We start from the raw sequence: 16,698 nt of genomic DNA, 5'->3' as shown, positions 1-16,698 counted from the left end.
ATGTTCTACTTAAGCAGGTGGACAAAAACAAATAATGACTTGTTACACTTTTTTTATTAATAAAAGAAAAGAAGAAAGGGGCAAACCCAATTAAGATTTTTAAAGAATGAAATGTTTAACAAGACACTCATGAGAACGATTCATAACATAGTAAAATAATTTTTGACTTCTCTGCTTCCGTTTTTCTTTTAATGCTAAGTACATAAACAAGAATTTAAGAGAAATCAGGAAAGCTTAGGACGGAAGTGACATTTGAGCTAGTAATAAAAATATGCACTCATTTATTGGCAATGGAAATAAGGAGGAGTCTGATTCAAGTTACATTGCCACAGTAGAATCAATAAAAATCGATCATGGAATAGATTTGGAGAAGAGGATGGGAATGAGAAAGATAAGGCTTTCATGATCTAGTCAAGACACAGTAGCAATATTATTAATAGGCAATATAAAAGCAATTGCCGATTTTGTGAGAAAGTTACTTTCTTATTTAGAAATACTGATCGTAATGTGTGTTAGGAAAGCGCATACTAGGCACTTCCCCTTCAGTTACAACACAGACACTGTTTCCACTCGAACCTAGCATCAATCCTCCTACCTGTGCTTTCTTAAGAATATTACACTATAGTTTATCCTTTGTTGTATGTCAACTCAAAGGACTGGAACCATCCATCAACTTTTCAACTTTCTCAAGTCTCTCTCATATTTTTTTAAAAAATCCTCCTGTGATCCAACAATCCCTTTCAGCTACTGTTCTTCTTTTCCGAAAGGTTGGTGATACCTGCTGTATTAATTTCCTTACATTGTACTTTTTTGCTCTTCAGTCCACTCTAATCTGGGTTCTATCAAATAATAGCTCTTATTGAGGTGACCAATAACCATCATGTGCTATTAAATTGACATTTGTCCATCTTTCTCTTACAAGATCTCTCAGCAACATTTAATACCATTAACCCCATGTTCTTCCTCGCAGCATTCTTTAACTTCTTCACTCTTTTGAGCTTCCCCCTCTTTGGCCATTCTTTCTCAGTCTCTTTTTCTAGCCCATCTTCCTTTTCAGCCATTACATTTTGGAGTTTAAGATTCAGTACTAGTCTCTTGTCCCTTTTCAGTTTATACTTTTTCTTTGAATAATTTCATCCATACTCATGGCTTTAGTGATTCTCAACCACAGGCAATTCTGTTCCCCAGGGCTCATTGCCAATGTCTGGAGATATTTTTGGTTGTCAACAACTGGGTGAAGAATGCTTCTGGCATCTAATGGGTAGCGGCCAAGAATACTTCTAAGCTTCCTATATTGCACAGGACAGCCCCCCAAAACAAAAAGTATCTAGCCCAAAATATCAAAATTGCTGAGGTTAGGAAACCATGAGTTACACCGATGACTTTATTATCTACAGCAAAAATTTCTTCTTGAGCTTTAGACCTACTCTTGCTACCATATAATGGATCTCAACTTTAAGAAGTTGTGTTATGTATTGGTTAAAAGCATCTAGAACCAAATCATTTGGATTCAAATCCTTAATTTACCCTTATTTATTATGTGACCCTTGGCAAGTTTCTTAATGTCTCTTTGTCTTTTTTTTTATCTGATATATGGAGATGATAATATAGTATCTACCTTGTAAGACTGATGAGGAATAAATTAGTCAAAACACATAAAGGACTTAGAATAGTAACAAGCATATAGTGAATGTGGCAGAGACGCTCACTAATATGATTTCCCCTCTCTTGGCTCATAGAAAGACTGTATTTTCCCAGCCTCCCTTATTGTCGTTAGGACATGTAACCACATCCTGAGTGGGTTATGGAACAAAAATTATGTATGCACTTCCATACCTAAACATCAAATTCCTTACGTGTTCATTCATATTCTCCCTTTCCTTTCCACAGTGATCTCAGAAGCATCTCAAGAAGAAAATTAGCTTGGATCCTTGAGTCACTGCTTGGAAGAGTATCTCAGGCATCTAAGTAGTATCATATCATGGTATAATGTAAATAAGAAACTCTTAGTGTGTTGAGGTGTTGGTATTTACAGAGTATTTGTTTCAGCATTTGGCATTAATTACTCTGACAAAATAATATTTAATGTGACAAAAGTACCTTAAAAGTACCATGCACCACAATGAAGCCATGATCTTTTCCCCACACTTAGACCTCTTCCAGTGTTCTCTCTCTCTTTGAATGGCTCCACTATCCATTCAGTTGAATAATCTAGAAACTTAGGCACCATCCCTGGTCTTATATAACTTCACTCTCATTTCAAATGAATTGCTATACCTTCTCAATTTTTTTCTCCTGTATAACTCTTAAATCACTCTCCTCTTTTCTCCGTTCTCTACCTGCACATAGACTTATTTTGTCAAATATAATCATGTCATCTCACTGTTGTAAATTATTTAATGACTTTCTGGTTGTCCTTGCTATGGACTGAATTGTGTCCCCTCAAAATTCAAATGTTGGAGCCTCAGCCCCCAATGCAATTATATCTGGAGATAGAGTCTTTAGGAGGTAAATAAAGTTAAATATGGTCATAAGGGTGGGACCCTAATCCAGTAGGATTGTGGCCATGTAAGAAGAGAAAGAGATCGATCTCTCTGTCTCTCTCCCCCTAACTGTCTCAATCTGAAGATACAGTGAAAAGGTGGCAATCCACAAGCCAGGGAGAGAGTCTTCACCAGAACCAAACCATGCTGGCACCCTGATCTTGGACGTCCAGCCTCCAGAACTGTGAGAAATTTTCTCTTATTTAAACCACCTAGTCTATGATGTTTTGTTATGGCAGCTTAGTCTTATTGTAATAATTAAATCATTAAGAATAAAGTGACTATTACCTACTAATTCTGTTTTATCTTATACTACCAATCTCTAGTTCCAAACATACCAACCCTTAGAGCTTTTCATTTCCTTGAACACATCTTATTCTTACCACATGGACTTTTCATGTTTTTCACTATACCTGGGACCTGATTTGTTTAGTTGAGCTATTCTCATTCTTCAGAATTCATCTTAAACATTACCTTCTGACAGAGCTTGTCCTGATTCTGATCACACCTGACTTCTACCCACAATTTCCCCTTATATGCCTTCAGTGCTCATTTATTTTCCTATAGAGCACTTATTATGGTTTGTAATAATACAATTATTTTGTGATTATTTTCTTATTATTTATTTTTTACTCTGGACTTATAAACTCTCTCAGGATAGGAAATATATTTTTGCTCACCATCCACAGAGAATGGTACAATGCCTGGCACAACATGTACTCTCAATAATTATTGAATGAATAAAATAATGAATGAAAATTAAATGAGCATCTGTAGAGAGATATCGACAAAACTAAGGAAGAGTACATGAGATCAGAGATGTTACCTTAGGTAGGCCCTAATTTTAATATGAATACTAAGAGGTACTAAAAACTGAAATTAATGAACACCTCAAAAAAAGTTACCATTCATATTTAGCATATATTAGGTACTCAATACATGAATTTAGGAATGAAGGAGTGATAGAAGAATGAGAAGCATTAAAGAGTATAGAAAAATAATTGCAATTCAATTTTTAATTAATTTTTAAATAATATATTTTCAAAAAGATATTTGTGGTCAGAAAGATTAGATGTTTTATACAGATCAGGTAGAGAATTGAGAAAAGATAATTGGACTTATAGCCTATGTAAATTATCAAAATAAAAATAAATAGTCAAAGAATAAGTAGGAGGCAAGAATCCAGAAGCAATGATTATAGACCATTCTTTTGAGATGTTTCAAAGGTAAAGGATAAGTAGAGGAGATAGTAGTTGAAAGAATACGAGAGTCAAGAGAAATTTTTTCTAGGAGAGGTGGAATGAAGAATTTGTAAATTAAGAAGGTTGATGAGAAAAAGATTGAAATGGAGAGAGAGAGAGAGAGAGAGAGAGAAATGGTTGATAGACTGAAATACTGAAGAAAGTAGATTTGGATAGAATTAAAAGTAAGAGTAAAAGGCTTGGACTTAAAATATAGAAAGGATATTTCATATTTTGAAATGAATTAGGAAAAGAATAGATGGAGAGTCAAAAGATTTTAAATGGAAGAAAGTTGAGTGAAGATAGGTCAAATTTCCTCAATTTCAGTAAAAGTAGGAGGCAAATCATCTCCTGGAAGATGTTAATAGTTCTGGACCCAAATGGGGACTGAAAATAAATTATTTGGAAAATGTTTAATGGGTGATATTTAAAATTTTAAATAAATTTTCTTAAATTTAGGCAAAATTTTAAAGTACAGAAGTTAGGAAAGTTCCATTTTGAAGTCCCTTCATGAGAAGAAAAGACATTAGGCACACTGATAAGACTAAAAACGATGGTCCCAAAGAGTTCCAGAACTTAATCTCTGGAACCTATGAATGTTACTCCATTTGGCAAAATTCACATCTCACTTTGAAGATGTGATTGAAGACCTTGAGATGGGGAGGTTATCCTGTATTATCTTGGTGGGCCCTAAACATCACAAAAGAGGGAGATAGAGGGAGGTTAGACTACAGAAGAGAAGACAGAGTGAAGACTGAACAGAGATTAGAATGAAGTAGCCACAACTCAAGGAATGTGGGTAGCCACTAAAAGCTGGAAGCTCACAGGCAAGGAATGAATTCTCCACTGGAGCCTCCAGAAGGAACTAGACCTGCCCTTGATTTTAGTCCTGTAAGAATTTTTTCAGGCTTCTGACCTCCAGAACTATAATATATTTCTGTTGTGTTAACCCATTAAATTTGTGATAATTTGTCAGGCAGCAATGGGAAACTAATAAATGGAGTAAACCTGTAAATTCAAGACAACAAATATGTCTGTTTCTGAAGTAATTACTTGGACACACTGTAAAAGTTGAATATATTTTAGGTATAATTTCTCAGCTACCTCTATTTTTTGGGTTATACTTAATATTGCCATACTTTTACCTAAATTTTCATTTTGTTTTCTGGTTCTAGCCTTGAGAGCACTCACTTGTGAAATGCCCGAATTGTTTAAGATAGTAAAGAATGGATTTTCAAATACCTTTTAATGAAAGTTTAATGAAACACCTTTTTTTATAAGTCATTGATGACTTTGATGTTTGTCTTTGTCTCAGTAAAACCTCAAAAGTTCCTTACATGAACAAGAGATAAACATTTTCACCAGATGGGGACCAAAGACTTGGTCCACATGTTTCTTACCCACCATAGACTTTAGATATTAGATTAAAGGATGACATGAGGTCAGTTCATGTACTTAATTTCTTTTCACATAAGTACAGCTCACACCTCTGGAGGTAATATAAAAATAAGAACTTTCGACAACTCTGAACATTATTTAAACATTATTGTGGACATGTACAGATTGGACTTACATCCCTTCCTTTAGAGAGCAACTGCTATTTCAACCCTACCCCTTATCTCCTGCCAAAGGAGTAGCAGAGTAGGCATGTTTCTCTCTCAAAGTGTGCTCTTCAAGCAGCTGCCTTCATTCTGGGCCAAAAGAAACTTCCTGGAAGCTCATTGGCCCAAGAGTAAGAAAATGGTTGCTTAGCAACCAAATTCTGACCCCCCCCCCCCCACACACACACAAACCTGAAAAGAAGAAGCTCGTGGGCCAGCCACCTTAGTTCTGCCTGTGTTACACTGAGGAGAAGCTGCTTAAAAGATGAAGCCATTGTCCATGTTAATAGAGATATTCATAATTCTTGAGGTCACAATTAAAAGTAAGTTTTTCTGTTCTCGTCATTCTCTATAAGAGTCTTTTCTCTAACAGTATAAGGGTGGAAGCTTATTTAAATCTGCAGTAACCTCAATATATGCTCGGTTAGCACCAGTTTGGAATAAGTACTTAAAATATTCAATAAGGATAGATATTAATTATACTCTCATTTAGGATAGTACTTAGGAAGGACTGTGTGTGTGTGTGTGTGTGTGTGTGTGTGTGTGTGTGTGTGTGCATGCGCGTGTGGCAGGGAGGAGAAAAGAAAGAAGGAAGAAAGAAAAACAGAACAAATTGAGCAAATCTATCTGGAAAGCATTACACTAATTTTTATAGAGTAGGAATATTTGAGACAGGTTAAGTTTTGTTAAATCTAGAATATCATGGAGATATAGTTACAGGACTGTAAAGGAAAAGTATAGGACTCAAAAAGTGGTAATGTGTAATAAATTTATATTCTTATAGTCTTTTCCAATTTTTCATAATAATTCTTCTTCCAAAGTTTCTATGTTTCCTAACTAGTTACTGTCTTAAAATGCAGTTTTTTTTTTTCAATCTTGTTTCTCTGGCCATTTATTGAGTTAACTCTCACCCAGTCCTTAGGTAATTTACTCATCATGAAATCAATTTAAGAAATATTTATTTGTATTTAACCCAGGAAAGCAAGGTTGGTATAACAATTAATGTAACACACCACATCAGTGGAATAAAAGGCAAAGACTACATGATTATCTCAGTTGATGCAGAAAAGCTTTTGACAAAGTTCAATACCCCTTTCGTTATAAAAACACTCAACAGACTAGGAATTGAAACTTCCTCAACATAATAAAGGGCATCCTCAAAAACCTCACACCTAATGTATTTAATGATGAGAGACTGAATACGTTCCCCCTAAGATTAGGAACAAAACAAGGATGTGCACTCTTGATATTTCTTTTCAACATTGTACTAGAGATTCTAGCCAAGGCAATTAGATTAAAAAATGAAATAAAAGACATTAATATGGGAAAGAAAGAAATAAAACTATGTCTATTCACTAATGATTTGATCTTATATACAAGAAAATCCTAAGGAATTCACTAAAAAACTATTAGAATTAGTAAACAAGTTTAGCAAGGTTGTAGAATAAAAGATCAATATACAAAAATCAATTCATTTCTATACAGTCTCAATGAACAAGCCAAAAATTAAATTAACAATTCCATTTACAATAGCATCAAAAAGAATAATATACTTGGGAATAAGTCTTGCAAAAGAAGTACAAAACTCGTATACTGATAACTACATGAAAAACAATATTATTAAATGGTAATATTACCCAAATTGATCTATAGCTCCCATACAATCCCTATCAAAATCCCAGATGACTGCTTTGTAGAAATTAACAAAATGTTCAGAAAATTAATATGGAAATTAATGTTCTTTTTGAAAGAAAAAGCAAGTTGGAAGACTAATGTGTCCCAAGTTAAAACTTACTACAAAGCTATAGTAATCAGGACAGTGTAATACTGGCATGAAGGTAGACATGTAGATAGTAGAGTATCATTGAGAGTTCAGAAATAAACGCTCACATTTATGGTCTATTTTGGCAATGATACCAAGATAACTCAATGAGGAGGGAAAAAAATAATCTTGTCAATAAAAGATGAGGACAACTGGAGAGCCAAGTACAAAAAAAATGAATTTGGATGCCTACCTCACACCATATACAAAAATTTATTCAAAATGGGTCTAAGATCTAAATAGCTAAGGCTTTAAAACTCTTAGAAGAAAACAGGCATAAATCTTTGTGACCTTGGATTAGTCAATGATTTCTTATGTATACCATCAAATCACAAACAAAAAAAAAAGAAAAAAAAAAACAAATAAACCGAACACCATCAAAATTTAAGTACTTTTACGCTTCGAAGGACATTATCAAGAAACTGAAAAGGCAAAACCACTGAATGGGAGAAAATTTTTGCAAATCATACATTCCATAAGAGTTTAGTATTCAGAACATATAAATAACTTAAATAACTCTTATAACATCAACAAAACGACAAACAACCCAATTTTTTAATTGGGCAAAGGAATTGGATAGATATTTCTCCAAAAAAGATATACAAGTAACCATCAAGTGCATGAAAAGAGACTCAAAATCATTGGTCATTAAAAAATTAATATCAAAACCACAATGAGATACCACATCACACCCATTAGAATGGCTAGAATTTTTTTAAATAATGGAAAATAACAAGTTTTCATAAGGATGTGGAGAAATAGGAACACTCATACATTGCTAATGAGAATGTAAAATAATACAGCTACTGTGAAAACAGTTTAGCATTTCCTCAAAAAGTTAAAATATAGAATGACCATATGACCTCTCAATTCTGCTACTAGGAATATACCCAAGAGAAATGAAAGAATGTGTCCACACAGAAGATATGTACACAAATGTTTATAAAAATATTATTTGTTATATTTAAAAGGTGGAAACGACCTAAATGAATTAGTGGATAAATTGTGGCATATATATGCAAATGGAATACTATTCAGTCATGAAAAGGAATGAAGTACTGATACGTATGACAAGTTGGATGAACCTCAAAAACATTATTAAGTGAAAGAAGCCTGACACAAAAGGCCACTTCTTATATAATTCTTATTGTATGAAATATACATATATATGTATATGCATATTTATTATCCAGAATAGGCCTATCCATAGAGACAGAAAGCAAATTAGCGATTGCCAAGGAATAGGGGAAGAGAGAGTGGGAGGGGGAATATTTACTGAGTACAAAGTATACTTCAAAGATAATGAAAAAGTCATCAAACTAGAGATAGATGGTTGTTGCATAACATTGTGAATGCATTAAATGTTACTTAATTGTACACTTTAAAATGGTTAATTGCATGCTATGAGTTTCACCTCAATTTTTAAAATATGGTGCAATGCTTTGGAAAACAGTCTGTCATTTCTTCAAAAGATTAAACATAGAATTACCATATGATCTAGAAATTCTACTGCTAGGAATATGTGCAGGAAAATTTAAACTTATTTTTACACAAAACTTGTACAGAAATAGCAGCATTATTGATTGTGGCCAAAAAGTGGGGGGGAGGGGGAGGAGGGAGGGGAAGTCACCAACTGTTGAGTGAATAAAATTTAGTATATCCGTACAATGCAACAGCATTCAGCAAAAAAGTATGATATGTATGAACATTGAAAACATTATTCTAAGTAAAAGAAACTAGAAATAAAAGACCACATGTTGTGCGATTTCATATTTATGCAATGTCTAGAATAGACAAATTCACAGAGATAGAATTTAAATTGCTGGTTACCTAGGGCTGGAAGGTTTAGGGAACTGGAGAAATTATGGCTAAGGAAGACAAGATTTCTTTAGGGGTAAGGAAAATATTCTAAAGTTGTGACACAAATCTGTGAATATCCTAAAAGCCACTGAATTATAGGGGGGGGGGAGATATTTAATAAAAGTTATATGTCAATGTGTATTGAGGATACAGGATTAAGACAGTCTTTATACTTGAGCAGCTTAGAGTCTAGAAGAGGAAAATCAAGTACACAAATAAATAAATTGTAAAGTTTTGTAGGTACTAAAGTAGAAGCATTAATAGGGCACTGTAGGGCACAAATAAGGGAGTGATCAATTCTACCAGTGTGTAGAGTGGCTAGAAAGTCTTCATAAAGGAAATGATATAAGTTGAATCTTGAAAGATTAGTGTTCACCAAGAAGAAAAAGAACAAGACATTTCAAAACAGGTAAAGGGAATAAAGACACGGGAAAAAAAATATAAATAACTCTTAGTTTGCTGTGGTGTAGGATATAAGAAGGAACACAGCAATTGATGAGGCTGGAGAAGTAGGCAGAGATTTTGTGTACTAGGTAATGAAGTTTGGGTTTTATCCTGTAAGCAATGGGGAGTCATATAAGGGTTTACTCATTGAAGAACATGAGTAGAAGAATTAAGCTTTGACTTTGACAGTAGAAAGGTGAATGGATTCTAGCTGTATAACTCTGATGATAATATTGAATGACCCAAGAAACAATGAGCTCTTAAACTATTAGCAATAGCAGTGGGGACTGAAAGGAGTAGGTGGATAATAAGGCTAGAGATAATAGTGTCACAAGAGCCCAGAGTGAGATTGTATCAAGAAGATAGTAATGACCAGAGTGCAAATGCCAGCGAGAGAGGGGAAGGGAGGTAAGGGCCAACAAGTGGCCATTGGATTTAATACCAAGGGAATCTACATTTACAGGACAATTATATTAGAGAACCAGAGACAAAACCTGATTTCAATTGATAGACGTGAACAAGAGAGGAAAAAGACAGTGACGATGATTACAGAGCTCTTCCTGGGTTACAGTGCTTTGCAGGATCAGATGAATTTTCAACAGATCGTCTATTGACTGAAGGTCTACAGTGACCAAGGGAAGTAGTTAGTTGGGGGGGGGGGGGGGAGAGAAGACAGTTGTGTTTACAAACTAGTGTTAAAAGACCTAAGTAAGATTCACACATAAAATCAGCCTTTAACCATACTCTCTTTTTCTCTCTCTGCTCATCTAATCTAGCTCTCAAGGCAAAACAGATAGGTCTGCCTTTTTTTCACTGACATATACCTTACAAGCTTGCATATTGACTTTTTATGCATTTTTTTTTCAGTTGATGCTCAATGTACTTTGATAAAAATATTTAGTGAGGGTGCTGTGATAACTATCTGATCGTCCATGCATTGACTTAGGGAAATTTTTTAAAAAGTTAAAGATGTTATGTTTTCCTCTTGGTAAGTCAAAATAAAGTAGTTGCTGATGATGGAAAGAATGAGTAATGTATTCCAAAGTGTGGCTTCGAAAATAGAAGTAGAACCGATAGTGTGTTTTTTCTCTGTACCCTTAGCAACTCAGCTGCCGATTGAAGGTAGTGTAAGATAATATAACTGAAGCAGAGAAAAGACGTTGCCAAGATTTCTGGCTCTAGATGATCAGGATCCAAGTTTTCTCTATTCTATTTATCTCTTTCTAGTACTGATTACTCACTATCGTACACTCAATTAGAAAAAAATAAATTAAATTAAAATGAGACTTCATAGCAAGTCTCTCCTCAGACACTCATCCACCCAGCAATTCTCTATCCTTGCTGAAAAGGCAAGTAGCTCATTAGTCTCACACTAGTCAGAGGTCAGAAAGTAATTGCCTAGCTATCATGTTTAGGTCCCCGTCATATTCAGAGATAGGCCACATAAAGGACATACTGTAGTGGATGCCGAGCCTAAGCAATACAAGCAGACAATATCCTACTACATCAGAAATGCTCTTACTATTACCAGTGCTGTTTTGAATAATTTGTGAAATCAAGGAATTCTAAGTTACCTTTGCTACCATTCTTTTTTTAAATTTTATTTTATTTTTACATTATACCTCCAAACAAGATAAACTGTAAGTATCTGGAACATATTTCCTTGAAGAGAAGCAGGAGAGAGCAGGTGTGTTATGGTGGGATTGTTAACTACTAGAGAGAAGTTTGATTGTAGTATTATGTTAGGGAGTAGTAGGGAAGCTCATTTCTATATCGTGAATTGTCCTGAAAAATGTAAGGCTTTTTCTTGTGTTTATATTCCAGATTCATTTGAAAAGTTATTATATTAACCAATCACTACCACTCTTTGGAATCATCCAGTAGAACAGTACTCAGTAGGGAAAGAGCAACCCCCAACCTGGGAAGAGCTGGGCGAAAAACACCCCACCCCCTACATGCTGAATCCATCGATACCTGTGCATCAGCTTTATTTCTGGTTACTCAGGCTTCTTTGGGGATCAGCTCTCTTCTGACATTCCTTTTTGTCATGTCAGTAATTACTCCTTCCAATTCTACTCCATTTTCTGCATACAAGGGCTCAAATGTCTCTCTTATCACATATCTACCCAAGAATCCTCTGCCAGTGACAGCCCATTACCAGCTCCGAACTGTTCTGAAGATCTACTCCCCATCTATTTAGACTGCTTTCTCTAAGAACCCTAATAGGCCATTGATTACCAATCCAGGGGTCTCTCACTGTTCTTACTATTATGCTTTCTGGAGCATCTGACACTGTTTACCACTTCTTCTCCTTCTACCTCTGTAGAATCCTAAGGCTCTTTCACTGGCTTGTCTTCCTCAAATCTCCCTTTAAATGCTATGCCAAAGTTCAGTACTTGTCTCTCTTGCACTTTGTATTCTACGCCTCTAGTTTTCTCTCCCAAACCCCATAGCTTAATTTACATACCCTAATCTCTAGAGTTACATGTCATCCTAATGACAATCAAGAACAATGTATGGATTATAAATGTCTTAAATTTAACATTTCTTCTCAAAGTTAGTTCCTCTCCTACATTTCTTCTTTTAATAATAGCATCAACATCCCTTCCTGCTCCCCTAGTTCTCAAGTACAAAACCTCAATCTTATATGATCATGCAGTTATATAGCACTAAGTATCGTGTAAGTCAATGTTTTTACAGATGAGGGAACCGAGGCCCAGAGTGGTAAAATTGATTCTCCAGGATCATTCTGCAGAGCCAGGTCTGGAGCCAAAATCTCCTAATCCTTTATTATTTATTCCTTTATTTCTTCACCACAATCTGTCAATTACACAGTGCTTCTCTCATCTATGCATTTTTACTGTCTCAATTTATAGTGACATTTTAGCATTTTTATCCACATTACTAAATGTCTAACTCTCCCCTCTCTCATTCACAATACAGTGCTACCAGAAATAATATTCCTAAACCTCAACTCTGATTTTTGTTTTCACCTGTCCAAGCACCTACTTAGTATAGAATAAAGTTCCAACATCATGTTCAGCAGTCAAAATCTTATACAATTAGACCACAGCTTCCTTTCTGTTTGTTACATGCATATTTTATTTCAACCAATTCAAACTATCAGCTACTCAGTATATCTACCAAACTCTCTCACTTCCATATCTTTCTCAGTCTGTTCTGCAGATGGACTGTCTATAGTGATGGGCTGCCATTTCATCATCTTCCTCAACATCATCATAAATCTATAGTATAACATCCGGCTTATCTTTTATGGTCCATCCTAAGTTCTATGTATTCCAAAAAATTGTTTCCAAGCCCTTCCTTGTAGCATATCATACCTTTATTTTCTTATGCATGATAGTCTCATAATTGGGTTAGTTTTTAACTCCCTCACTAGATTAACTACCTGAATGCAGAGGCTGTGTTTTGCTTACCTTTTTTTATGTAGCTCATTGCAGAACTTGGCACATAGTAGATGTTCAATTAGCACTTGTAAACTTGAATAATAACTAACGTCTGTATAACAATTGAAAATTTGAAAAATACATTCATAAAACCCTGAAGTACAGACTTTAGTAAGATCTGAATCCTCTAATGGGAATCAAGTTTTGTTTTGTTCTTTTTTTACTCCATATCATTTCTTTGTTATTCTAAGTCTGTATTCTCCAAAGTGAACTACTCTGAGCATTTGTCTCATAATTATATTTACTTTCTTCAGGTTGTTTTTACATGCTATCAAACAGCCAGACGTAAAATAAGAAATTCAATCAGTAATCTCAATATTTTAAATGCAGTGTATGTGTGTTTCCTTCCGTATAGAACAAACACCTAGTAATTGACTAAGTTACTCACTTTTCGACCAGTTGTTCTAGCAGTCTGATGATTACGTAAATTCCAACAGTGTCATTTTAATAGTTTTTCATTGATTTTGTAATTTTACTAGCATTGTAATTTATTTACTGTAGCCATCTAATTTTATTTATATAGTTTATCAGCCAATGAGATGTGGTAGGCAAGAAAAACTGGTTTTACAACACTTCCTTAAGTCTGCCCTAGACTTGGAGCCAAGGTTACAGTGCTGAGATTGAAGAAAATTTTCAAACATTAGAAAAAATGATGTATACCCTGCAACTTCTCTGATAGAAGATTTTTTTTTTAAGCATCAGGAGTCATTAGCTCTGGAAAATAGGTAAGAGTACCCTTGATGAAAAAAAAAAATTAGAAATACCTAAAAGACAAAATAAGATATGGCAATGAATTAAAAGAAGAAACTTTTGCCCCAAGAGGTGAAAAAGAGAATATGCCTAGAAAACATGTATAAGTAGTTCAGGAAAGAACCCTGGGACAAAGAGAGAGAGTTATTGGTTGGAAACAACAGTAGGAACAGCCTACAAGTTCTGACACCTACTCTTCTCACCACCACCACTACCACCACATGCAAAGGAGAAGGCAGCCATTCCATTTCTAATAATGAAAAGCTAGATGACTGGGTTATTTGGACTAACCATCCAATTGAAAATAATGGCATGAAAATATACAAATTTATTAAATGCTTCAAAGAGTTGAGGTGATAATAAAGAACTACCAGACAAAGTCTAAGGAACTGCTAGAATCCAGAGAGATAAGCACAGAGGACCAAAGCAGGACCAGGACTGTATCAACATGGTCCCAGCCCTGTACCTGGACATCACAGGGCTTTTGCCCTTAGCCAGCGAAACTTGAGCTTTGGGTTTAGTAGCCTCAAAAAACAAGGAGGACAGAATCCAATGCTCAAAACTTGTCCAAGGTGAAGCGTCTAATAGGAGACCTTTTCAACATAACATGCCATAACATGTTACACCCTTAGGATAAGGGACAGCTGGAAGTAAATCTGTCCTTTCCAAAGTCTAGGGATCTGTGGATAGTTTACACTTAACAAAACAGGGAGAAAAGGAAAAGGAAAATAAAAAGTGGCCTGGGAAGTTGTGATCATAGGCCACTCCTGTGTAACTCTAGGACTAGATCTAAGATGGTCATGTACTGGTAGTTCCCCAAGCATCTGGCAAAAGCAAATTCATGCTCTCTCCATGGAAAGGCAATTTCATCATAGGTCTCAAGGAATCCACTCAAACTTTACACTACATTGTAAAAAATAACTAAGTATACAACAAGACAAAGTACCATGAGGTAGGACCAGTTTGGGTGGCCCTTTGGGCCAGAGATGCAAATGAAAAATGATACTCAAGGAGCCTCTAATCACAAAAGACTAGCTTCTATCACATCCTGATATCAAATCTTGCAACACCCACAAAGTAACTAGTGGCAAGCTGAGGTAATTGTTATAACATTCACAGACAGGTTAAGAGCGGAAATCCAAATACAATCAAGAATCAGAAAACTAACACCATGAAAGAAACGCATCATTGCGTGTATCTGCACATGCACACACGCACACACACACACACACACACACACACACCCCAATAACACCTGAGGAAACAGAATTTGTATTTTGGAAATGAAACATATGATAGTAAAAATAAAAACCTCGAGGCCAAATAGCAAAATTGACAGAATTCAAAAGCAACCAGAAGGCTCAAAGATCAAACTGAGGAATTCTCTTAGATCACATGCAAATGGACAGAGATGACACGTATGAAATAAAAGTTCAAAGACTTGGAGAATCTACCCAAAAGTTACAAACTCCCATAATAGACTTTCCAAAAAGAGAAAGTAGAAGAACTGAGCAGAAGAAATAAAGAATTTAAATAAAATTCTTCAGATCTAAAAAAAAAAACTCAAGTTTTTACATTAAGTCACAGAGTATCAAGCAAGAAATCTGAGAAAAGGCCCACTCCTAGAAAATAACGGTAAAATTTTAGTACTTCATTGCTAATGAGAAAATCCCGAAAGCTTCTAAAGAGAAAAAATAGAGTGATTACAAAGAAAAAATATCACCCTTTTGACTTCAAATTTATTCACAACATTGGGTATTAGAAGACCCTGGAGAAATACTAAGTACTGAGGTGAAATGATTTTGAATATAGAATTATATAATCTGACAAAATATCAAATATCAAATAAGTGTAGTGGCAAAATAAGACATTTTCAGACATGAATGCATTCATAAAATGTGTCGTCCACAAATCCTAGGTGAAATGGACTAGAAGATATGCTTCAGCAAAATAAAACATGAATTTAAGATTAAGACCAAAAATCAGTGGTGGGCAAAAAAACTTTTAAGACATGATAAATCTAGATAAATGTTTTTCTTAATTTTTAAATTATAATGATCACAAATTCATTTTTAATAATCTCTTTCATGATAGCAACATAAATTATAAAATAGCCAGTAATAAATTTAATAAAAGTAGAACAATACATATATGAGTAATCAAAATGAAAAATTTCTAAAGCACATGAAACAAAAAATCTAAATAAATTAAAGATATACACCTGAATGGATCTCAATATTGCCAGGTCTTTGTAAGTTAACATGTAAATCCAATGCAATACAAGTGAAATATCAACATGTTTTTAAATTAATCTGATTGCCTTATTCTAAAATTTATCTAGAAAAAAATTATGTGAGAAAATTAAGTGCCCATCAATAGACAGTTGGATAAAGAAGTTATGGTACATATTTACAATGGAACATTACTCAGCCACAAAATGTTTGGTAGAATTCACCTGCGAAGACTTCTGTTCCAGGACTTTTGCTTTTAAGATATTTTTTGATTACCGATTCAATTTTGTTAATAGTAATCTGTCTGTTCAGATTTTATGTTTCTTCTTGATTTAGTCTTGGAAGATTGCATGTTTCTAGGAATGTATCCGTTTCTTCCAGATTGTCCAATTGGTTGACATATAATTATTCGTAGTATTTTCTTATACTTTGTATTTCTGTGGTGTCAGTTGTCACTTCTCTTTTATTTCTGATTTTACTGGGTTCTCTCTTTTTCTTGATGAGTCTGGTTAAAAGTTTATCAATTTTGTTTATTTTCTCAAAGAACCAGCTCTTAGTTTCATTGATCTTTTGTAATTTTTTAGATTTTATTTCACTTATTATTTCTCTGATATTTATTATTTCCTTCCTTCTACTCACTTGGGCTTTTGCAGTTCATTTTCTAGCTTCTGTAGGTCTAAGGTTAGATTGTTTATTTGAGATTTTTCTTATTTCTTGCATAGGCTTGTATTGCTATGAA

At 34.5% G+C, this 16,698-nt stretch overlaps 1 protein-coding gene across 2 annotated transcripts in view; it reads left to right on the top strand.

The window, feature by feature from the left end:
- The first annotated feature begins 5,576 nt into the window (after positions 1 to 5,576).
- The window catches only part of SEL1L2 (SEL1L2 adaptor subunit of ERAD E3 ligase), a 103,754-nt gene continuing 92,632 nt past the window's right edge, over positions 5,577 to 16,698 (top strand). For both annotated transcript variants that reach the window (XM_016133423.2, XM_036229685.1), the window contains exon 1: positions 5,577 to 5,708. In XM_016133423.2, the coding sequence (XP_015988909.1) occupies positions 5,651 to 5,708 (58 nt within the window). In that variant the 5' untranslated portion in view covers positions 5,577 to 5,650. The remainder of the gene's footprint in view (positions 5,709 to 16,698) is intronic.

The sequence above is a fragment of the Rousettus aegyptiacus genome, unplaced genomic scaffold (genome assembly GCF_014176215.1).
Source record: "Rousettus aegyptiacus isolate mRouAeg1 unplaced genomic scaffold, mRouAeg1.p scaffold_m13_p_12, whole genome shotgun sequence".
NCBI classification, from domain to species: Eukaryota; Metazoa; Chordata; class Mammalia; order Chiroptera; family Pteropodidae; genus Rousettus; species Rousettus aegyptiacus.
Note: the sequence above shows the minus strand (reverse complement) of the source record. Positions and strands in the feature narration are given on the sequence as shown.